At 36.3% G+C, this 24,576-nt stretch overlaps 1 protein-coding gene across 2 annotated transcripts; it reads right to left on the bottom strand.

The window, feature by feature from the left end:
* Nucleotides 1-359: 359 nt before the first annotated feature.
* LOC108464807 (CBL-interacting serine/threonine-protein kinase 21) lies at nt 360-3,875 on the bottom strand. Of its 2 annotated transcripts, none has more exons than XM_017765079.2 (15): nt 3,273-3,875; nt 3,079-3,141; nt 2,925-2,996; nt 2,717-2,824; nt 2,552-2,623; nt 2,396-2,449; nt 2,120-2,245; nt 1,951-2,040; nt 1,747-1,872; nt 1,570-1,677; nt 1,360-1,479; nt 1,219-1,284; nt 1,068-1,142; nt 881-987; nt 360-802 (listed from the first exon to the last, which is right to left on the bottom strand). In XM_017765079.2, the coding sequence occupies exons 1-15, from the start codon at nt 3,432-3,434 to the stop codon at nt 748-750; spliced, it is 1,404 nt and encodes a 467-aa protein (XP_017620568.1). In that variant the 5' UTR covers nt 3,435-3,875; the 3' UTR covers nt 360-747. The 2 variants fall into 2 exon arrangements, with proteins under 2 accessions (XP_017620568.1, XP_052873936.1); XM_053017976.1 differs by having other exon boundaries at nt 2,925-3,015; nt 3,273-3,343.
* Between the last annotated feature and the right edge of the window lie 20,701 nt (nt 3,876-24,576).

Here is a 24,576-nt window from a genome sequence, read left to right as displayed (position 1 = left end):
CCAATCCTGTTTTACAATCTAAGTTCAAACACGTCGAGCTGGATCTGTTTTTTGTCCGCGAGAAAGTTGTTGATGGTTCTGTTATGATTGGTGAGGTTCCCGCCTGTGATCAGGTGGCTGATATATTAACCAAACCGCTTTCCGTCACATATTTTACCCGGTTTCGAAATCTTCTTCGGGTCTTACCCGTCGAGAAGATGGGTGAATGATAGAGATCACATGATAAAGTTCATAAAGTTAGTTTGTATCAGGGAGTATTTAGTCAGGTAGCAACTAAAGCAGTTGATACAACTAGCAGTCTGTTCAAAGAGCAGTATTCAAAACTCTCTGTATATACAATGTTAACAATGTACAAAGAATTTTCAACTTTGAAATACAGAATAGATAAATTTCAGATTGCACTGAATTCATTTCTTTATTCATTGTTCATTCACTTTTTATGAAAAACAAAATTGAGAAAATACGGTAATCTCTAATATACATCTTGGAAGCATATGGTGCAGTGTCTAATTTAAGAGAAGAGAAAGTAAAAGGACAAAAATTCACATAAAACATGAACATAGCTGTGCAAATGACGTTGTTTGAACTTTGTATTGGGTGAAGAATGATGCCTAAGAGCAGTAATTTTGAGTTTTCATAGTTCCTGCTGTTTAGACAGATTGTGTTCACGAGTCTCTATTAATCCTGGGGAATTTACTCGGGATACTGAAAGGATGGAAGTTGAAACTAAATTAATTAACCCTATCTTCATGAGGAGAAATATCCTCGCTGGTCTTTTGTTCTGTCTTTTTCTTCTTTGGAGCTGCATGATTGAAAAATACGAGTGAGCCTGCTGCTTCAATCTACACAATATTACACTGGCAATCTATGTTAAGTTTACCATTCATTCATTAGTATACTAGTGCTGTTGGTGATTGTCTTGGACCCTTGAATTTGTGATGAGGCATCTGATTTCTCTATCAGCAGACTTGACAAACTCTTGCAGAACTGGTTATCATCACATGTTGGCTTAGAAAATAATTTTTACCCAGCTAAGATAATCAAACTTAATGAACTGAATGTCCTACCTCTTTGTAAACTGCTAATTCTCCTGCCGATTTTGATATTTCTACAACACAATTTGTTGGAGCAACCACAATTACCTGACATTTTGAAAGGTAAAGGGATGAGACTTGTTGATGTATTGTCTTGTAGAAACAGCATATTACAATTAACTACCTCAGCTGATAGGTCATACGATGATCTACAACATCTAGTCATCTTCTGTTTTGGATGAATTTTCATCTGAGGTGAAAAACAATGAGTTACATAAAAAACTAGTCACTTGTCAAAAGAATTGGAGACAACCGCAGTTTGTACCTTGAAACTATTCATCCTTTCAACCGACAGACTCACATCCATTGCAGCGGCTTCTATTTTCTTTATGGTTTCATTAACTGTATGCTTGGATCCAATTGTGGTTCTCTGCCTTTTGCCATCCTGTGTAAGAAAACAATAGTTTACTTAATGTAGGAATGAACTAAGAATGCTTGTCTGATGTGAATCTTGATTTTGATTTAACAGACTTGCCTGTCCTTCAAAGAGACCTGATAAATCCAGATCATGTGACATTGCTATCAACTGAAATGCATTTATGAAATTTGAGAATTTGTGGGTCTTCATCTCTGCGTTTTGTTCCTGTATGGTATTTTAGATGTTTAGATGAAGCTTGAAACTCTTTATGTTGATACCAATTTCAGACTTTACCTCAACTGTATCAAAGGTGACACTAACATCATCCAGGTCTATTTTCCCTTCGTATTCATAGCCGCACGAAGGCGTATAATCTGTTTGAAACCATGCATCTTCAATGATTTCTGGAATTGTTATCCTCTGTATAATATAAAGAGAAATTATTGTTTTGTTTTTAATTTGGAAATCATATCTCAGAGATTGTCTTGGAGTCAATACCCTTTTTGGATTCGGATCAAGTATTCGCGCAATCAGCTTCCTCTGAGGTCCTGTAAACCATGGCGGACATGTGTATTCTGCTCCAGATATCTTCACAGAAGTAGAAACATCAGTGAAAGGTACCTTATTGTACCTGATGAAGGTTATTCTTCTATATGCAGATGCAAACCTTCTTGTATAAAACAACAAGATTACGATCATCAAATGGTAAGTAGCCAGCAAGCAGTTCAAAAAGGATGACACCACAAGACCAAATATCAGCAGCTGCTCCATCATAGCCCTTATTTGCAAGTAGCTATTACCAAAAAATGAATCATGAGCCTAATCTGGTAAGATTGCTTTGTTAAAGAACAGTTAGCTGTTGGTCTATAATTCTCTACGAACTTTTGTTCTCTTGTTAATTTAAACAGTTTAGAACAAATGAACAAGAAGTGATATGTCTTACCTCTGGTGCTACGTAGCATGGCGAGCCACACGCTGTAGTTAGCATATCTCCAGGCTGCACTTCATGTGAACTTTTAGCCAAATTTCCACAATAATGGTTTGGAATTAATCAGAACTGATGAAAATTTATTTAAGTAAATAGAAAGGCTGTGGCTACCTTCCTTAGAGCACTCAGTCCAAAATCAGTTACTTTAAGGTTTCCCTTACTGTCCAAAAGCAAATTCTCTGGCTATATAGAAACGATTGATTCCAAATGTTAATTGGTTTAAGTGACCTTTCTTTGCTCATTTGTGAAGATAGAAAAACTGTATGTTAGACATACCTTTAGATCTCTGTGGTAGACTCCTTTTCCATGGCAATGGTCCACTGCATCTATTAATTGCTGGAAAACTTTTCTTCCCTCTGGTTCACTCAATTTTTTAGCATAAGACTGTATAGTAAGGGAAAAAGGATTAAAATTGTAAATTGAAAATTGAAAAGCTTTACACCAAAACTTTATTGGATCCCTGGTGCAGTCTGATAAGTCTTACCAATTTGTCTGAAAGTTGCCCTCCTGATATGTACTCCATTATTATGTATATCTTCGTCTTGGAGCCAATAACCTGCAACCAGGTTTTACCTCTAATGATAGATTAGGGTGCAAGAATTGGTACCAGTCGATCAATCCAGAAAACAAAAACATACCTCATATATTCTTACAACATTGGGGTGATGTAGAAGCTTCATGGTCCGGATCTCGCTTTGTACCTGAAATTTGAGTATTGATTTCTTAGCTGCAATATATATATATATATATATTTCTTTTGGAATATTTGTCAGGTTGGAGACGGTAAAGGAGGACAAGAAGACATATAACAAAGCAAGGGTTGGATACTCGCCTGATACTTGAGATTGCTTTCCAGCACCATGGCCTTATCGATAATCTTGATGGCAACATGATGACCGTTGGTGGTATCCACAGCCAGCTTGACCTTGGCAAAGGTACCTTCTCCAATAGTTCTACCTAGCTGATACTTACCTATAGTTGTTGCAAGCCCCATAATATATTTCAAAAACGAAAGTCAAATCTAATCTTCTCCTGTAAGCCTCAGAAAAACAAGAAATCTCAATCCTTGCCCCTGTTCCGAGAGAAACAATCAGTCGTTCCTCCTAAACTCCTTGCAGATGTTCCTTGTATCCTGTATGCTCCAAATCTATTGTAAAAACAAATCTGATTTGGCTTAAGTTGGAAGGTCGTAACACATGCGTTTTATTGGCTACTTTCATGTCTGCGTGTTCTTAAAAAGCCTAATAGATATGAGAATTATTATAATTCTTAAAGTGTAATAATATTGTCCTCAACCTATGAAGTGGTTGAAAACTTTGCTTGAGCTTCAGATTGCATGGAAGGGAAGATGAGACGGCTGGTTGGTGAGACTGAAGTTTGCATGTTTTGAATTTGAATGGAAGTTAGCCGTTGTGTCAAAACTAGAGTTTCTTTGGCGTGCTTTTATTTTCTCAATCTTTAGTCTCAACTTGGTCTTGGATTAGAACTGCCATGATTTAAATGTGCTCCCCATCTTTTATATTTCTACTTGAATTTTTTTTCCTGCCTCATCATTATTTCTTTGTTTTCGGTATTCGTCATTTTCTTCTTCACTGCTTTTTATGCAAGATATAGTAGTTGGTGCGAGATTTGATAATGAATTTTTCCATTTTTTAATTCCAATCACATTTCTCACATTTCAGGACCAGCCCAACTCTTTTGATTCGATCAGTGTGAACTCTGAAGAGAAGGCATCAATAGAACTTGGAGGATTGACTTGAATGCCATGAACAAGACCCCTGTCAAAATTATATTTTCTTTATTCATTTCATTTTCAAGATCAACAAAACCACTCATGCCCTGTAATGCAAGAGAATCTATGGATAAGATATTGAATATCGTAAATATTTTTGGAATCGAAAAGACTATTCCACCCATTTCGTCAAGATAAACAAGATACATTAACAAGACGCATTCTATCATAACTCATTGCTGGCAAGAAAAAAAATGCAACACCGATAAAGCCATAAGACATTATTTGTAAAGTAGCTCCGTTGAGACCCGTATTAGTTATCAAATCAATTCCTATAATTATAAAACCCATATGAGATACGGAGGAATAGACTATTCTTTTTTTTAAATTCCTATGACCAAGAGATGTTGAAGCTGCATAAATTATTTGCATTGTACCCACTATTATCAACCATGGAGAAAATATGGAATGCGCATGGGTAATAATTCCATAATATGGAATGCGATGGGTAATAATTCCATATTGATCCGAACTAATTCATATGCTTCCATTTTTAATAAAATTCTGGCTAAAAGCAAACAAGCACTGTAATAGGCCTCCCCCTAGATATCTGGTAACCACGTATGGAAGTGTATAATCGACAATTTGACAGCAAAAACAATAAGAAATCTAATATAGAATATTATTTCTAGTGTGACAGGATATGATTGATTAGCTAAGTTTTGGCTCGTTTTCCTATAATCTATAATATAGAAAAAATTCGCTAAACTTATTGCACAAACTTTTCATTGATCAATTCTTGTTCATTGGGATTTAATCCGAATCACGATATCATTTTCTTGTTCTTGAATGAGTTTCATCAATTTTTTATTCAATTTTTTTAAGTTTATGCTGTACCCCGAGTAAAGATCCGCCCGATTTTGATTTGCGCATGTAGGACAAATGACCTAATACCACATCTTTTTGCTATGATTTCATTTCTTTTTTTATTTTAATTTAATTCCTATTTCTTTCATGTTTTCATCAAATATTCAACGTATTTCTCATATTATTTAATTGATTAATAGTTTGAAATCGTTCTTATTTCTATTTCGAATTTGTAAATAAAAAAGATTTATGATTATGATATAAGTGGTAATTATAAATGTATTATCAATTGGATTTTTTGTAAACTGAGCCTAAATGTTTTATTTGTTCGGTCGAACCAAGCTAATCATAAATCATTGAAAATATTAATATGCCTTACACCCATTTCTAGAGGAATAATATTAGCCACATTTGAGATTTCCTTAAAATTTATAAGGATGTAGGGACAGCTCAAAACACATAAAATGAAGACAGCTCCTAGGGGTGGAGAAGGGTAGCCATAAATTGTGAAGGAGTTAACATGCACGATCACAATCACATGGTAGGACTCTTCAAAAGCCCAAGTCATAGGGTGTTTGGCTGACGGGTGGGCAGGTTGATCGGGTTGGTGTTATGAGGTTCACAATGTTTCTTTGGATATAGGTGTGGTATGAAAGTTAGCTACGGCTTTTGAATTTCATCCTTCATATACATATTCACTCGTAATTATGCAAGGTCAACTATATTTAAACTCGGATAAGTTTTTTTTTTTCTAAAATTGTTTCTGATTAATTATTATTCATTCAATTTCAGAAAAATATTTTTATGTTTAAATTTAAATAATTTTTTTTAATTAATAAATAACTCAGATCGAAACTAAAATTTCCTAATCCAAATTCGATCTAGATTTATAGGATCAGGCGTGGAGCCCGACTTCTGGGGGGTATGTTCTGAATGCATTGCATTATACTTTGGGATTTGATACCTAGTATTTTAATGCTGTTTTTGTATTCTGAAAATGTTAGAATATATCAATTTATCTATTGATGTTTATATTTTGAAAATGTTTAATATTTTATTTAAATTTTAAGTTATTATATAATCTTTAGAATTAATTTATTCGTGAAGTTAAATTAATCGATAAACATTTGACATATATATATATATTTTAAATTAACAATTTCAGATGAATGATATGGTATTGTGAAAAATATAAAAAACTAAAATAGAAGACAAACAATCAAACTTAAACAATATAAGTTTGACTTTAGAAAAAAAAATCAACCTGCATCTGATTTTTCTCGAAGGAGATTTAAACAGCAAAGTTGTAATAGGTTGTGCTAACAAGTTTTAACTCCTAAATTTTCAATTATTTCTCCTTAAATTTTTCAAAAAAGTTTCTTATTTTATACAAGCAAATTTATTTTTAGAAATTACGTCTCTCGCTTTTCTTATTGAATAATGGCTTGATTTTGGTTTTCATGAAATTAGTTAAAGTTATTTTAAATTAAAAAGGTAAAGTTTTTGAAAGAAAATGTGAAGAATCAAGATAAAATTTCTGCAATTAGGATTTAGAAGGAATTTAATTTCAAGTTTATAAAGCTTTTTACAGAAGATGACTTTGTTAAACAGAGAGTATGATGTTTTGCTTATTTAAGCTTAATAATATAGTTTTTCATGTAATGATATATCATTCATGTGAAATTGAAGATATGGTAAATGACAGTTCTCATATATTAAATTTTAATTTGTGGTTTAACATTCACTAACATGTTAACTCTAGGTATCATAATAGACATTTTTAAAGTATATGTATCATATTGGATAGTACATATATTAAGTAATATATAAATTGATAGTTCGGATATCATATTGAACATTTTCAAAGAATAAATATCATATTGGACATTTTATAAAAAGTATAGGTATCAAAAGTGCATTGTCCCTTGTACTTTTAAGTGGGATGATTAGGTGCTAAATATCCGTTTCTTTCTAAAACCCAAATTGTTATATTTGTAAAATAAATCTGAAATAAAACTTAATAAAACAGGATCTATCATGTCAAATCATCAAGAATAAATCAAGAAAAAAACTAAATGTCCATGAATTCCTTGAAGTTTTACCGGATCTTGGGGATTTGATCTTCCAAATTAGCATACAAGAAGTTCATAGAATATTTGCTTTCTCTTTCCTAAGGATGAGATATTAGAAAAGATATCTTGTTGTGTAATTTGGAGACCATAACCCTAATATTTATAACCTTGGCATATTAGTTCTAATTCCTAATTAGCTCATCATTAATTAGAATTTGATTAGAACTTAATTACTAGAGTATCTAGAGTATCTACACATATTTAACCCATACTTTATTTAATAATTAAAGCCCAATAAAAATTTAACCAAATTATATCACTTTTAATCTGGACTAACCTATCATGATTGTAACACCCCTTACCCATACCCGAGACCATGACAAGGTACGGGGCATTACCGTACACAAACATGACATTTCTATAAAATCACAGGCTCAAAAATTTCGTTCCATATTAAAACCAATCAAACATATTCATAGTGTTCCTATTATGGGCCTACGGGGCCCAAAACATGCATTAAGAATGGTCCAGGACTAAACCGAGAGCTTAAGAAAATCTTAGGAAAATTTCTAGGTTTAAGCCTCACACGCCCGTGTGGAGGCAATGCACAAGCCCGTGTGCTTGGGACACGACCGTGTCCCTTACTCGTGTGGAATTATTTAAATTTATTTTCCATTTCGAACCTACAGGGGTTTTCGCACGGCCAAACACACGCCCGTGTCCCTCACATGGTCTAGACACGCCCGTTTCATCGCTCGTGTCCAAAAATACGGACATTATGTTTATGACGTCATCATTCATTTTGAGGCACACGGCCAAGGCACACGCCCGTGTGCTTAGGCCGTGTCCATCACACGGTTGAGACACACGACCGTGTTTCTGCCCGTGTGCTTACTACCATGCAAACTGACCTAAAATTTTAGGTGCAGGGGACACACGGCCAGGCAACACGCCCATGGGGCTGACCGTGTGGACCTCTTTAGGGTAATTTTCCAAGCCTTTGGTCACCTTCTATCACCCATACACACTTAAAGACTTCAATGATATTTAATATGACCTAATTATACTCTTAAAAAGCCTTAGCATAACTCATTGCATGTTAACCTCATCTAATCGGTTTAGTACATGCTAGATTATCCTTTTTGAATTAGGGATTAACATAGCACATTTTACACTTAAGCCATATCATAACCATATACCATTATATGTTATGTACACCTTCAAATTATTAGGTCCCATTTCGATCATCCATCCATGATAACCCTCATCATCATATCTTATGAAACATTTAAACATAAATAAGCATCATTAGTAGGTTTACAACCTAAATCAATATGAGCCATATCTCATAGCCATATACAAAAGAATAAGTATACCATTTGAATCCTTACATTGGCTAGCCAAATGACACATATAACAAAATAACCAAAAGCCCTATACATGCCATTAAACAAAATAAAAATATCTATATACCAAAGCGGGACAAGTCGATAGTGTGTTGATTCTCCAATTGTCTTTCAATATTCACGAGTCCACGAGCTCTATAAGACAGGGAAAAGAGAAAGGGGTAAGCATTTATATGCTTAGTAAGTCCGGATAACTGGAAAGTAAACTTACCGGCTAATTAGCATACAACCATATTTAGGCAATAATTCCAACAAGCATGAAATAGTTTCCCTATCACATGCACTTAATCATCAAGTTAGTCTCATAACAATACGTCATGTCATTAGTCTTAGATGAGCTCATCAACTCAATATTTCCATCTCTATTTCTCATGTTAATCCCGTTGAATTTATCAAAAATCTTGATGGATAGCCCAAATTATCGTCAAGTGACACAAGTGATCATCTCAAGTACGCACTCCTGCGAACTGTACATCTTACGATGGGATTACCAGTCCAGGCTAAATCCCTTTTAAGACAATTGCTCTCATAAATTCGGATCTAAATTGCCAGTCTAGGCTAAATTTAGTCCTCAATCGGATTACCCATCCGGGCTAAATCCTTAATGCACCCATATTCTTTGAAAGGCTCGATCACTCAAGGAACACCCATCCGGGCTGGATCCTTTCTATTTTGAGATCATCAGATTACCTGTCCGGGCTAAATCTTTTTCTACAACACATGCAGGATCTCATGTCATGTAAGCCATAATTTATCCATCGGATTTCCCTTTCTATTTCAACCGGGACATTTATCATCTTTTCATTTACACTAGCACATTTCATAGATTATCATGCAATGAATATCTAAATTTTCATACATTCAAGAACATGCATTATAAGTATATTAAGAGTTTACTTCGGTATACAAACTTACCTAGTAGTTGTTTCGGATTCGTGTCTTGGTTATTTTGAAACCTTTCATTTTCCAAATTCGACCTCTGAAATTGGTTCCTCAGGGTCTATATTAGTAAAAATAAATTATTAATACCTCTCATTGTTCACTTTCGGCTTATGACTCACCCCCAGGCAAAATGACCAATTTGCCCCTAACCTTTCACACTTTTGCAATTTAGTCCTAAGGCTTGTATAATGAAATGCGTGAAATTTCTAAGTTACCCAAGCTTAGCCGAATATTTTTCTTGCCTATAGAAGCCCACATTTTCTTTCATTTCACATTTTTCTACCCATTTTCACAACTTTTACAAAATGGTCCCTTAAGCCATTTCCATGAAAAACTACTTAGTAAAAGTTGTTTACTATCCTTTAAACTCTCATATTCCTTCATAATTCATCAAAACACAAACATCCCATGCATGGGTAAATTTTTGAACATGAACCCTAGCTTGAAATATGGGTAGAAATAGAGAGAGCATGTTACGAGGATCTCAAAAATACGAAGAACGTTAAAAGCGGGGCTAGGGAGCACTTACTATTGAGCTTGAAAATGTTGAAAACCCTAGCTATGGAGAACCTTTAATTTTCGGCAGCCATCGAGAAGAAATGGCTGAATTTTGCTTCCTTTTTCCCTTTTTATTAATTTTATTACCAAATGACCAAAATTTCATTCCTTACTAAACTTTCAAAGTTTTCCATGCATGCACATTTTTGTCCAAAAACTTAGAAATTAGGAAAATTACTCTTTAAGGACCTCTAATTAACATTCAAAATAAATTTCATACAAATTGCTTTTAGAACCCAAGTTTTGCAATTTATTCAATTTGGTCCTTAATTTCCAATTGGACACCTTACACATAGAATTTCTTCATGAAATTTTAACACATGCTTATTTTCATATCCTAGACCTCATAATGATCATGAAATAATTATTTTAATGTCAGATTTGTGGTCCTGAAACTACTATTCTGACAAGGCCCTATTTCGGGATGTTACATTTCTCCCCCTTAGAGACTTTCATCCTCGAAAGTCTTACTAGTAAACAAGTTTGGATATTGACTTCTCATAGTTTCTTCAGGTTCCTATGTAGCCTCTTCTACTCCGTGTTGATGCCATAAAACTTTCACCAAGGCTATATTTTTGTTCCTCAACTGTTTGACTTCCTAGGCCAAAATCTTAACCGGTTCTTCACCATAAGTCATATCTGGTCTGATCTCAATTTTCGTCAGTGAAATCACATGAGAGGGGTCTGCCTATATCTACATAACATGGACACATGGAATACCTCATGAATATTTTCCAGTTTGGAAGGTAACGCTAAATGGTAGGCTAGTGGTCCAACTCTTTCGGTGATCTCATATGGTCTGATAAATCGTGGACTCAATTTGCCTTTCTAGCCAAATCTCAATACCTTTTTCCATGGAGAAACTTTCAAGAACACTTTATCTCCAACTTGAAATTTGATCTCTTTTCTTTTTGAATCAGCATATGACTTCTGTCTATCCGATGCTGCTTTCAAATAGTAGTGTATCACTTTAACTTTTTCTTCAGTTTCCCTGACTAAATCAACTCCGCGAATCTGGCTTTCCTTGAGTTCTACCCAATACAGTGTAGTCTAGAACTTCCGGCCATACAATGCCTCATAAGGTGCCATCTTTAAACTCGTCTGGAAACTGTTGTTGTAAACGAATTCCACCAATGGTAAGTATTTTTACCAACTACATTGAAATTCAAGGACACAACACCTTAACATGTCCTCGAGAGTCTGAATTATCCGCTCAGACTGACCATCAGTCTGTGGGTGGAATGTCGTACTAAAACTCAACTTTGTACCTAAGGCTTCTTGCAACTTCTTCCCAAGTCTCGAAGTGAATCTTGGATCCCTATCTGAAATAATCAACAACGGTACCCCATGTAGTCTTACAATCTCGGATATGTACAAATCGGCCAATCTGTCAAGAGAAAAATCTGTCTGTACAGGAATAAAATAACCTGACTTCATTAGTCTATCAACTATAACCCAAATGACATCTTTCTTCTTCGGTGTTAACGGCAATCCTGTCACAAAATCCATAGTAATCATGTCCCATTTCCATTCGAGAATCATCACGGGCTGTAATAAACTTGAAGGCACTTGATGTTCAGCCTTGATCTGTTGACATATCAAGCATTTCGACACGAATTCAGAGATATCTCTTTTCATACCATTCCACCAATACATGGTCTTTAAGTCATTGTACATCTTAGTACTTCTCGGGTGGATAGACAGACGACTATCATATGCCTCTTGCAAAATTTTTTGAATAAGCTCATCATCTTTGGGTACACAGACCCTATCTCGAAACATCAAGCAACCATTAGAGTCAACTCAGAAATCTGATTCAACGCCCATCTCACATTGTACTCTCTTGGCCTGCAAGTCACTATCATTGATTTAAGCTGCGCAAACTTCTCAGAGCAATGTTGGTCTGGCTCTTAACTCAGCCAAAATCGAACCATCATCAGATAACACCAAATGCCTGTTCATAGCCCTCAATACAAACAAGGACTTCCTACTCAAGGCATCAGCGACTACGTTTGCCTTTTCCAAGTGGTAATCAATTATCAACTCATAATATTTAATCAACTCTAACCATCTCTATTTTCTCAGATTCAATTTTTTTGAGTCATCAAGTACTTCAAACTCTTGTGATCAGTGAATACATGACATGTCTTACCATACAAATGGTGTAACAGCCCAATTTAGGGCCTAGTCAGAATAGTGGTCTCGGGACCACAAATCTAGAGTTGAATAAATTATTTTATAATTTCTTAGATGTTATGGCATGTTTTTAGGAGTGCATGAAAAAATTGGTGAGTTAATTGTGACGTTTGTGAGCCCGATTGTGAAAAAGGACTAAATCACATTAAATGAAAAAGTCCTATTTTGATTTATAAAAGTGCCAAATAGCTAGAGAAACTAAATTAGGGATCTTTAAAGGGCAATTAGGCCTTTTAGGGAGACATGGCCGGCTATAGGAGGCAAAGGTGATCAAAGTTTCAAAATTTCGTAGGTTAAGTGGCTTATTTTGACTAAAATAGGAGAAATTAAAAGAAAGATGATATCATCCTTTTTTTTTCATCTTTTTCTCCACCTAAAATCATCCATTGAGGCAGGTTTGGAAGCTTATAAATTTCAAAAACTTTAAGCCTTCACAAGTGATTTTCCAACCCTTTGTTGAATATTTTTGTACTTTTGAGACCCTTGAAGCATGACTTTCAAATGAGGGTACTATTTTGCAAAATGATTAAGAGTGTAGGGTTTTTCCATGAAATATTTAGTAATTTTTACTGAGTTTTTATGGAAGAAAATAAGTCTTGGGTGTATTTTGAACAATTTTTGTGAAAAGTGTTAGCATGAAAACACCTAAAAGGACTATATTGCATAAGTTATAAAATAGATGTTAAGTATGTGAAATAGTAGGAATTTGGAGTTGCTATAAGAGTAAAAGGGGTTCGGCTAGGCTTAATATGCGAAGAAATTCGATGAAAATCGATTTTCGAGCTTAGGGGTAAAATGGTCATTTTGCAAAAGTCTAAGGGCGAATTGGTCATTTTACCCAATTATGAATTGTAGAGTGCCTAGATTGATAAAGTGACCAAATAAGTGCATTTTGTTATTATAGATCAAGAAATACTAAATCTGAATCTAAATCGGGGGAAAGCCAAGCAAAACGACTAAATCGACTAGTCGCCACATTTTGTAATCTGAGGTAAGTTGTATGTAAATAATACAACTGCATTGATAAAATATGCATTTGAATTGCATTGAAATTATTATAGTATGAATTGCTTGATTATGGAAATAAGAGAATATGATGAAAATAGAGATAGTAGAATTCTCGAATGAACCTTAGGAAATAAATCGGATATTCATGCCATGACCTTTGGGTCTCTTACGTGAGCTAGTGTAAGACATGTCTGGGACATGCATCGGCCACATTATGAGAGCCAGTGTAAGACCATGTCTGGGATATGGCATCGACATTGAGACGAGTGCTAGTGTAAGACATGTCTGAGACATGCATCAGCCACGAGACGTAAGCCAATGTAAGACATGTCTGGGACATGCATCGGCTACGAGATATGTCACTGTAAGACCATGTCTGGGACATGGCATCGGCACCTACACCCATGTTGGCTTAGGTTGGAAACCCTTTATTTTGTATTAAGCCTTGAATGATGGCTATTATTCATTTTGATTTATATGCAAAGATGTTATTTTCATGGATGAGTAAAATGCACAAATGAAATGTTATTTATTGTGGCTGATTTGGTTGTATGAGATAGCCTTATATTGGTTTTGGTTTCCATTGAGCAGGTTGTGTAAATAAGGGTGGCTAAAAGGCTTGGTAAATAGCTTTATATTGTCCATATGGGTAGACACACAGGCGTGTGTCTAGGCTGTGTGTGACACACGGTCTACCTTATGGGCGTGTGGTCCGGCCGTGTGTCCCCTGCACATAAAAATTTCAAGTTAGTATGCATGATAGTAAACACAAGGGCAGAGACACGGCCGTGTGTCTCAGCCATGTGGGCAACACGGCCTAGCACACGGGCGTGTGCCTTGGTCGTGTGACATTTTGGGGATGCTGACATCAGAAACAGAATGTCCATATTTTTGTACACAGGTTAGGACACGTGCGTGTCATGACATGTCATGGCCGTGTGAAGGACACGGGCCAGGGACACGGGCATGTGCTAGGCCATGTGGAAGCCCCTATAGGTGTTTATTTAGAATTAATGGCTACACGGGTGTGTTGCCCTTCTACATGGGCGTGTGCCTTGTTCTAGAGCCAAATTTTCTATAGATGGTTTAAGGACCCGGGTTGATCCCGAATAGTTTTCAAAGGTCAATTTAGGGCTCATAGGCCCATAATAAGAAGTTTAAAGTAGTAATTGAAAAGTTCTTAGGTAGACCAACTTGGGGAGCGTTTATGTACATAAGATCGAATTAGGTAATGCCTCGTATTTCATCCTGGCGTGGGTTATGAGTATGGGCTGTTACATTTAGTGATATCAGAGCTATGGTTTAGTCAGTTCTAGGACTAACCTGGCGAGAGTTCGAGTCTAGCTATACATGCCATAACTGTATATTGATAGTGTGACGACTTCTGACGATTATAAATTGTATTTTTATATAGTAAATAGATCCTGATAGAGCTACGATGGATGACATGGAGAGTAACGCGCCCACTCCTACCAAAGGGACCGTGCCAGTTGAGAGTGAGCCTGTGACTATGGGACAAGACAGAGGGGTTAGAGAAGCCTATCTCTGAATGATGGATGCTTCGTACACGGAGTTCGTTCATGTGAATCCGAACGCTCCACCTCCCCCACCTCCTTTAATTCCTCAGTATGCCTCGGTAGCTCCACAAGGCGCTGACTTGATTAGGAAAGAGAAGCCTCCGGTAGACAAGATTAGAAAGGAAGGGGTCGAGGAATTCTGAGCTAACTTAGATGACGACCCAGAGAAAGCAGAGTTTTGGTTAGAGAATGCCATCAGGGTATTTGATGAACTGTCGTGCACGCCTAAAGAGTGCGTAAAGTGTGCAGTATCATTCTTGCAAGATTTGACTTACTAGTGGTGGAACACTCTCGTGTTTGTGGTACCGAGAGAGAGAGAGTAACTTGGGAATTCTTCCAGGAAAAGTTCCAAAAAAAGTATATCATCTAGAGGTTTATAGACCAGAAAAGGAAGAAATTTCTAGAGTTGAAGCAAGACAGTAAGACTATGACGGAGTATGAACGTGAATTTGTGAAACTCAGCAAGTATGCGCGAAAGTGCGTATCCACAGAAGCTACCATGTGCAAAAGGTTTGAGGATGGTCTAAATGAGGATATCCAAGGATTTGTTGGCATTTTAGAGCTAAGAGAATTTGTGGTGCTCGTTGAGAGAGCATGCAAAGCAGACGAATTGGTTAAAGAAAGGAGAAAGACAACTATTGAGTAGCGGGATTCAAGAAAAAGAAAAATAGGGAAATTGCATAGTCCTCATATAAGAAATCTAAGGAATTCTCTACTCGATTGAATGCTTCAGTGGGGTTCATGAACAGGATCAAGAACCAGCAGAACACGGCCTCTAGAGCTCAGGCCACCTCTATGGCGAGTGTCGGTAGTGCTGACCAAATAGGCCAAAATGTTCGCAATGTGGTAGACGATATTTCAGCGAGTGCCAAGGTAAAGAAAGAGGGTGCTTCAAATGTGGGTCACTGGACCACTTCATCCGAGACTGTCCCGAAATGGAAGAAAGTGAGAGAAAATAAAAAGTGAAGGCGAGTAGTGCTCTATTGAGGAGCAGACCACAAAAGAACTCTGGAAGTGGGGCTACTAGTAGAGGTGCACCAAGAGATGTGACAGTGAGGTCTGAGGGCAGAGCACCTGGAAGGACTTATGCTATTCGTGCCTGTGAAGAGGCAGAGTCCCTTGACGTGATCACGGGTACCTTTTCTATCCATGATATATTTATTGTTGCTTTAATTGACCCGGGGTCTACTCACTCTTATATTTGTATGGAATTAGTACCTTGTATGAACATGATAGTAGAGTCCACTGAGTTTGTGGTAAAAGTATCCAACCCTTTAGGCAGACATGTGCTAGTGGACCAAGTATGTAGGAATTGTCCTTTGATAATTAGAGATTATTGTTTTCCGGCTAACTTGATGTTATTGTCGTTTAATGAATTTGATGTAATCCTTTGGATGGATTGGTTGACTTCTCATAGTGTTCTAGTGGATTGTGGGAGAAAAGTGATTGAGTTGAAATGTGGAGACGGGAATATTCTTCGAGTTGGACTAGATGAGTCGGATAATTGTCTTTGACTGTTGAAAAATATTTGAGGAAAGGTTATGAGGCTTATCTCGCTTTTGTGCTTAATACTCAAGTATCTGAATTGAAGATAGAATCAGTACCAGTGGTTTGTGAGTTTACAGACGTGTTTTCAGAAGAATTACCCGAATTACCTCTAGTGAGGGAAGTTGAGTTTGGAATCAAGTTGGTCCTCGGTATGAAACCCATCTCGATTGCTCCGTATAGGATGGCTCCTATGGAGCTAAAGGAGTTGAAAACTCAACTACAAGAGTTAACTAAGAAGGGCTTTGCGAGACCGAGCATTTCCCCCTAGGGTGCTTCGGTGCTCTTTGTGAAAAAGAAAGATGGGTTGAAGAGGTTATGTATCGACTATAGACAGCTCAATAAGGTAACGGTGAAGAACAAGTACCCTTTTCCAAGGATTGATGACTTGTTTCATCAGCTAAAGGGAGCCACTGTATTTTCCAAGATTGACCTGAGGTCAAGATACTACCAATTAAGGGTGAGAGAGTAAGATGTACCGAAGACTGCGTTTCGGACAAGATACAGGCATTATGAGTTCCTCGTCATGCCTTTTTGTTTGACTAATGCCCCGGAAGTGTTATGGATTTGATGAACTGCATTTTTCAGCCGTATCTGGATAAGTTTGTGGTAGTCTTTATCGATGATATATTGATTTACTCGCGTGATAAGAGTGAGCATGAGAAGTATTTGAGGACTATATTACAGACCCTGAGAGACAAACAGTTGTACGCCAAGTTTAGTAAGAGCGAGTTCTGGATTAAGGAGGTTGGATTTCTAGGACACGTCATGTCGGGTGACGGGATTAGGGTAAACCAAAGCAAAGTCTCAGCTATTGTTGAATGAAAACAGTCAAAGAATATGACTAAGGTTCGAAGCTTTTTGGGCTTGGCTGGATACTATAGGTGGTTTGTAAATGGATTTTCTATGATAGCTACTCTGATAATGAGACTGCTGCAAAATGATTTCAAATTTGAATGGACAGAAAAGTACCAACAGAGTTTCAAGCAATTAAAGGCTTTGTTGACCAAAGCCCCAGTGTTAGTACAACCAGAGTCTGGTAAGGAATTTGTGATATATAGCGATGCCTCTTTGAATGGTTTGGGGTGCGTGCTTATGCAAGAAGGCAAGGTTATCGCCTATGCCTCAAGACAGCTGAAACCACATGAGAAAAATTACCTGACACACGATCTAGAGTTGGCCGCTATCGTGTTCGCATTGAAGATTTAGAGGCACCATTTGTATGGCGAGATATGCCAAGTATTCATTGATTACTAAATTCTCAAGTATTTAATGACGCAGAAGGAATTGAATCTACAGCAACGAAGGTGGCTAGATGTAACACCCCAATCCCGTATCCGTCGCCGGAATAGATAAAGGGGCATTACCAGACTTGAAACTCATATCGAGCAGTAAATTTTTTTTTTGAACATTCCTTTAGATAAGTACTAAAGACAGTCAGGGATACAATTTAAACTTCTATAAGTACACATTCAAAAGATGCCATTTTCGCATGGCTTATATACATTAACCAAAATATCCTCTCACTACTAGTCTATTCTATACATGCCATAAGATAATCCAAAACATAGCAGTACCAAACAAAGGATAGTGATAGTGTGACTAGTTCTTGACGATCCCAGAGCCTGTAGCTTCCAAATGAGATCTATAAAACAGAGGAAACAAAGTACACGGAGTAAGCATTACAATGCTTAGTAAGTTTTAAGCAGTGTCAATAGATAACAATCAAATTATAACATAGTTGTTTGTATTTTTATTTCACTCTTCCTTCGGGCATACCATCCCCTTACCGAATATACACATCTCATCATATATAATAGGCAGATAAATTCTCACTTGTTAGTGACCTCTTATGATCATAGGTACATTACATATTTTTACCTGACTTTCCACATTGACCAAATGCACAATAATCATAGAACAGTCTTATTGCTTTTCTCACATGTGCATCACATAACGACCTTGTGATTTAGTCTAAATCAAACTTAAATAAAATCTCAAAATACATACCTGACCAACTTAACGCATTGAACGTATTTATTACCAATTGTCACTGTGAAGTCGCATAATCTTACGCTTTACTTGAATCTTCAGCAAAACCTTTAGTTCGGGGCTTACCCGGACAAAATCTCCACACGTAGTCATCGGGTCTTTAGAGCTCGGATATAGTACGAGCACGAAGCCTACGAACATTAATCAGTGATAATATTCTCGCATAAAGCCTGCTGGGTTTTAACCCGGATATAGTACTGACACAAATGCCCTTCGGGACTTATCACATTTATACACTTTCACATCCATCACGTTGGCCACTCAGCCCTATCACATATATACACTTTCACATTCATCACATTGGCCATTCGGCCTTATCACATATATACACCTTCACATTCATCACATCGGCCATTAGGCCTTATCACATATATACACCTTCACATTCATCACATCGGCCATTAGGCCTTATCACATATATACACCTTCACATTCATCACATCGGCCATTAGGCCTTATCACATATATATACACTTTCACATTCATCACATCGGCCATTAGGCCTTTTCACATATATACACACTTTCACATTCATCACATCGGCCATTAGGCCTTATCACATATATATGCACTTTCACATTCATCACATCGGTCATTAGGCCTTATCACATATATATACACTTTCACATTCATCACATCAGCCATTAGGCCTTTTCACATATATACACTTTCACATTCATCACATCGGCCATTAGGCCTTCCATTAGGCCTTATCACATATATATACACTTTCACATTCATCACATCGGCCATTCGGCCTTATCTCATATATATACACATTCACATTCATCGCATAAAATCCTAAATCAAAATATAAATTTTCATGTATTCACATCACAATTATTCAAATATACTTCACATACCACATATACTATCATGTATGAGACTTGGTCTTGGCGAATCTACATCAATCATTTTCCAATGAATAATTCAATTTCACGCCATACTATCATTTCATATTCGAATACTCATAAACTTACAATTTCATAAATTTTAATATCAAAGATCCATCTAACACTCATATATCATTTTACAATATCACGAATTAGAATTCAAGTATGGGTTTAATCAATAGCTTATGAGCAACTAAAACAAGTTTTATCCATGTTTACAACAAAATCACATATTCACTACGAGCTGTTTTCCTGAGCAATGGTCACTAAATTATTTACACCGGAGCTACAAGGCTCCAAATCACTTGATGTTAATTTTACCTGAATATAGACTTGTATATCTTCCATCCATAAATTTTTTAGAATTTTAGGTTTGGCCAATCAATACCAGATTTTTCTTAAAGTTTCCCCTATTTCACTGTTTGACTAATCTGACCAGTCTTCACTACGAATCAAAACTCTCATTGTACAGAATTCAAAGTATGTTCTATTTGATTTCATTTGAAACTAGACTCATTAAGGAGTCTAAGCATATAAATTTTATCTTGTAACCATTTTTGTACAAATTATAGTGATTTTCTTAAAACAGAGCAGGGATTTGAGTCATTCGACCTTTGTCTCACACAACTTTAAATATCTCTTTATAGGAGATTTCTTTGCTTACACGGTCTCTTTTATAAGAAACTAGACTAATTAAGATTTGATTTCATATTTTATTCAGCCTATAATTCCACACAAACATTTATAGTGATTTTCTAAAATCACGTTACTGTTGCTGTCTGAGCAAATTATTACAATTTGCTCTTAAATTTCAAGTCCAAACACTTAGGAACTTACCATTTGAGTTTAAGACATATCATGGCCACATCATATCTTATTAAATCAACTCATTATGTCCTATTATAATTGAATTTACTCAACATTTAATCACTTAAAACTTACCTCGGATGTGGTCGAACGATTTCGCGGCTATTCGATCACTTTTCCTTCCCTTATCCAACTTTGGTCCTCTAAGCTCTTGAGCTAATTCAAACAAATTTAACTTATTAAAGTCTCATTATGCTAGCTTATGGCGAATATGACAAGGAGTTTGATAGGTCATATGGCCACCTTTAGCTCAAACACAAAATGGTCATACGCATTTTAATCACATTGAGCAATTTAATACAATTAATCTAACATTTCCTCATGTGCACCTTTATGACCGAATACATGCAACACCAAGCTATCTATTCATTCATGTGTGTATCTTATTTAAGCATGTATATCCACAATCGAATTCATCATATAAATATCTATGATTTCACTCAAATAATCTCATTACAACACATGGTGCTCCAACCATTATTTAAATTCAAAGCTCGGCTAGTACACATATATACATTAGCAATCAATTACTAACATTTGCACTTCATCTTAATAGCTAGCTTAGCAAACCTTAATTTAGCACATAATTCATACATATCACATTCCAAGCATTCACTCAATTCTATCACTTAAAACACACACATTACTCAATAACTTAATAGTTCAAATTAAGCAACTACACCACTAATATTCAAAATCATATTCGCCTTAGTACTCCCTTGTTAGCGATTTTTCTTCATTTAGCAACTAAAATATAATAAACCACAACATTTAAATTCATCTCATTCTTCTCCCATTTGACCGAATGAACATTTATCAAATGAAAATTCAACTAAACAACAACATCTTTCTTTCTAAAATGTATATACACTCACACGGCAACTTTCAATTTATACTTTTCAACCATGAACTCTACTCATTCAAACTTCATTTAAGCCACTTAACAATTAGTTAACATCTTTCATAAAAACTTATCAAAATGACACCAATTTAGCACTTGCCGAATGGACATTTGTCTATTGATGCATGAAATTAAACCATGGGTTAAATAAGCTATGCACATATCAATCTATTCTCATAGTCAATTAAAAAGAAAATCACAATGCATACCTTAAACTAGGATAGCCATGGCCAACTACCTTGGTTTTTCCTCTTCAATATTCCCTTTCCCACATTCGGCAATCAAGAAGAAGGATGAGCATGCATTTTTTGTTTCCTTTTTGTTATCTTTCTTCAACTCACGGCAATGGGGGGGGACATGGATGAGACAACTTTGTTTTCATCACCCCTCCCTTTTCATTTCTTTATTACTAACCTTTTATTTTATTGTTTCCTACATACCACATTAACACAAGTGTTTATAATATGGTTAATCCCATAGCATGGCCGGCCACTAGTTCATCTTTTGGGTATTTTGACATGCAAGGACAACATTTTCTAAGATGCATCAATAGGCCACTTTAACATTTGCCTAGCACATTTCTAAATTTTCTCACACAAATCCTATTTAGCAAAATTCACTTACAATTAACAAAATTCAAACATGAAATTTTCACACATGCCTATATACATATAATAAGCATCAAATATAATGGTTAATTATTTTTTTTTATGACTCGGTTTTGTGGTCCCGAAACCACTTTCCGACTAGGGTCACTTTAGGGGTGTCACACTAGAGCTAATAAAGGATTATGATTTGATAATTGACTATCACCGGGAAAGGCAAATGTAGTCACTGACGCTTTGAGTAGAAAATCATTGTTTGCCTTGAGAGCCGTAAATCCTTAGTTGGTGGTATCTAATGATGGTTCAATTCTAGCAGAGTTGAGGGCTAGATCGTTATTTCTCCAAGAGATCGGTAAAGCTCAAAAAGGTGATAAGGAGTTGCAAGTGAAGATGGCTCAGTGCGAGATGGGAAAAGAATCTGAAATTCATATTAGTACTGAGGGGTATATAATGTTCAAAGATAGAGTTTGTGTACCCAAGAACAATGAACTTATTCAAGAGATTCTACGAGAGGCACATAGTAGTTGTTTGCCAGTCCACCTGGGCAGTGAAAAATGTACAACGACCTGAAGAAAATGTACTGGTGGTCAGGGATGAAAAGACATATTTCAGAGTTCGTTTCTAAGTGTCTTGTATGTTAGCAAGTGAAGGCTGAACACCAAGTACCTTTAGGTCTACTTTAGCCTATAATGGTCCCTGAGTGGAAGTGGAATCGGATCACTATGGATTTTGTGACGATTTTATCGGTAACCCTGAAGAAAAAAGATATTGTTTGGGTTGTTGTGGATAGGTGAACAAAGTCGACACATTTTATACCAGTGCGTAGTGACTACTCCCTTGAGAGATTGGCTGAATTGTACGCTTCTGAGATTGTGAGACTACATTGGGTGCCCTTGTCGATTGTTTCAGATAGGGACCCGATATTTACCTCGAGGTTTTGGAAAAAGTTACAAGAGGCTTTGGGAGCAAAGTTGAGTTTTAGCATAGCATTTCACTCGTAAACAGATGGCCAGTCGGAAAGAGTGATTCAGATTTTAGAAGACATGTTGCGATGTTGTGTTCTTGAGTTTCAAGGCAATTGGGAAAGGTACTTTCCATTGGTTGAATTCACCTACAACAACAGTTATCAGACAAGTTTACAAATGGCGCCTTATGAGGCTTTGTATGGTCTAAAGTGTCGAACGCCCTCATATTGGACTGAGCTCAGAGAGAGTCAGATTTACGAGGTCGATTTAATCAAAGAGACTGAAGAGAAAGTTAAAGTGATTTGTGACTGTTTGAAGGTCGCCTCGGATAGATAGAAATCCTACGCGGATTTGGAACGAAAGGAAATTAAGTTTCAAGTAGGCGAAAAGGTGTTTTTGAAAGTATCTCCGTGGAGGAAAGTTCTCAGATTTGGTAGAAGAGGCAAGTTAAGTCCTCATTTCATAAGACCTTATGAGGTTATCGAGAGAGTAGGACTAGTTGCCTATCGATTGGCTTTGCCACCAGAATTGGAAAAGATTCACGATGTATTTCATGTGTCCATGCTATGTCGATATAGATCAGACCCTTCGCACGTGATTGTGCCGACAGAGGTTGAGATTCATCTGAACATGACTTATGGCGAGGAGCCACTCAAGATATTAGCTCGAGAAGTCAAACAGTTAAGAAATAAGAGTATTGCAGTCGTGAAAGTTTTGTGGCATAGACATAGAGTCGGGCAAGCCACATGGGAACCCAAGGAGACTATGAGAGATCAGTACCCGAACTTATTCGCCGGTAAGATTTTCGGGGACGAAAATCCCTAAGAAAGGGAGAAATGTAACAACCTAATTTAGGGTCTAATCAAAATAGTGGTATCAGGACCACCAATACAAAGTTGAATAAATTATTTTATAATTTCTTAGATGTTATAGCATGTTTTTAGGAGTGCAGGAAAAATTTGGTGAGTTAATTGTGACGTTTGTGAGCCCTATTGTGAAAAAGGACTAAATCGCATTAAATGAAAAATTCGTATTTTGATTTCTAAAAGTTCCAAATACCTAGAGAACCTAAATTGGGGGTCTTTAAAGGGAAATTAGGCCCTTTAGGGAGGCATGGCCCGCCATAGGAGACAAGGGTGGTCAAATTTTCAAAATTTGGTAGGTTAGGTGGCTTATTTTGACTAAAATAGGAGAACTTAAAAGAAAGATGATATCATCATTTTTTTCATCTTCTTTCTCCTCCAAAAATCAGCCACTGAGGGGGGGTTTGAAAGCTTAAAAATTTCAGCAACTTTAAGCCTTCACAAGTAAGTGATTTTACAACCCTTTGTTGAATATTTTTGTACTTTTGAGACCCTTGAAGCATGAGCTTTCAAATGAGGGTACTATTTTGCAAAATGATTAAAAGTGTAGGATTTTTCCATGAAAGGGTTTGTAATTTTTGCTAGTTTTTATGGAAGAAAATAAGTCTTGGGTGTATTATGAACAATTTTTGTGAAAGGTGTCAGCATGAAAACACCTAAAAGGACTACATTGCATAAGTTGTAAAATAGATGTTAAGTATGTGAAATAGTGGGAATTTGGAGTTGCTATAAGAGTAAAAAGGGTTCGGCCAGGCTTAAGATGCGAAGAAAGTCGATAAAAATCGATTTTCAGGCTTAAGGGTAAAATGGTCATTTTACAGAAGTCTTAGGGCGAATTGGTCATTTTACCCAATTATGAATTGTAGAGTGCCTAGATTAATAAAGTGACTAAATAAGTGCTTTTTGTTATTATAGATCAAGAAATATTGAATTCGAACCTAGATTGGGGAAAGCCAAGCAAAACGACTAAATCGACTAGTCGCCACATTTTGTAATCCGAGGTAAATTGTATGTAAATAATACAACTACATTAATAATATATGCATTTGAATTGCAATGAATTCCTTGATTATGAAAATAAGAGAAT

The sequence above is a fragment of the Gossypium arboreum genome, chromosome 8 (genome assembly GCF_025698485.1).
Source record: "Gossypium arboreum isolate Shixiya-1 chromosome 8, ASM2569848v2, whole genome shotgun sequence".
NCBI lineage: Eukaryota > Viridiplantae > Streptophyta > Magnoliopsida > Malvales > Malvaceae > Gossypium > Gossypium arboreum.
Note: the sequence above shows the minus strand (reverse complement) of the source record. Positions and strands in the feature narration are given on the sequence as shown.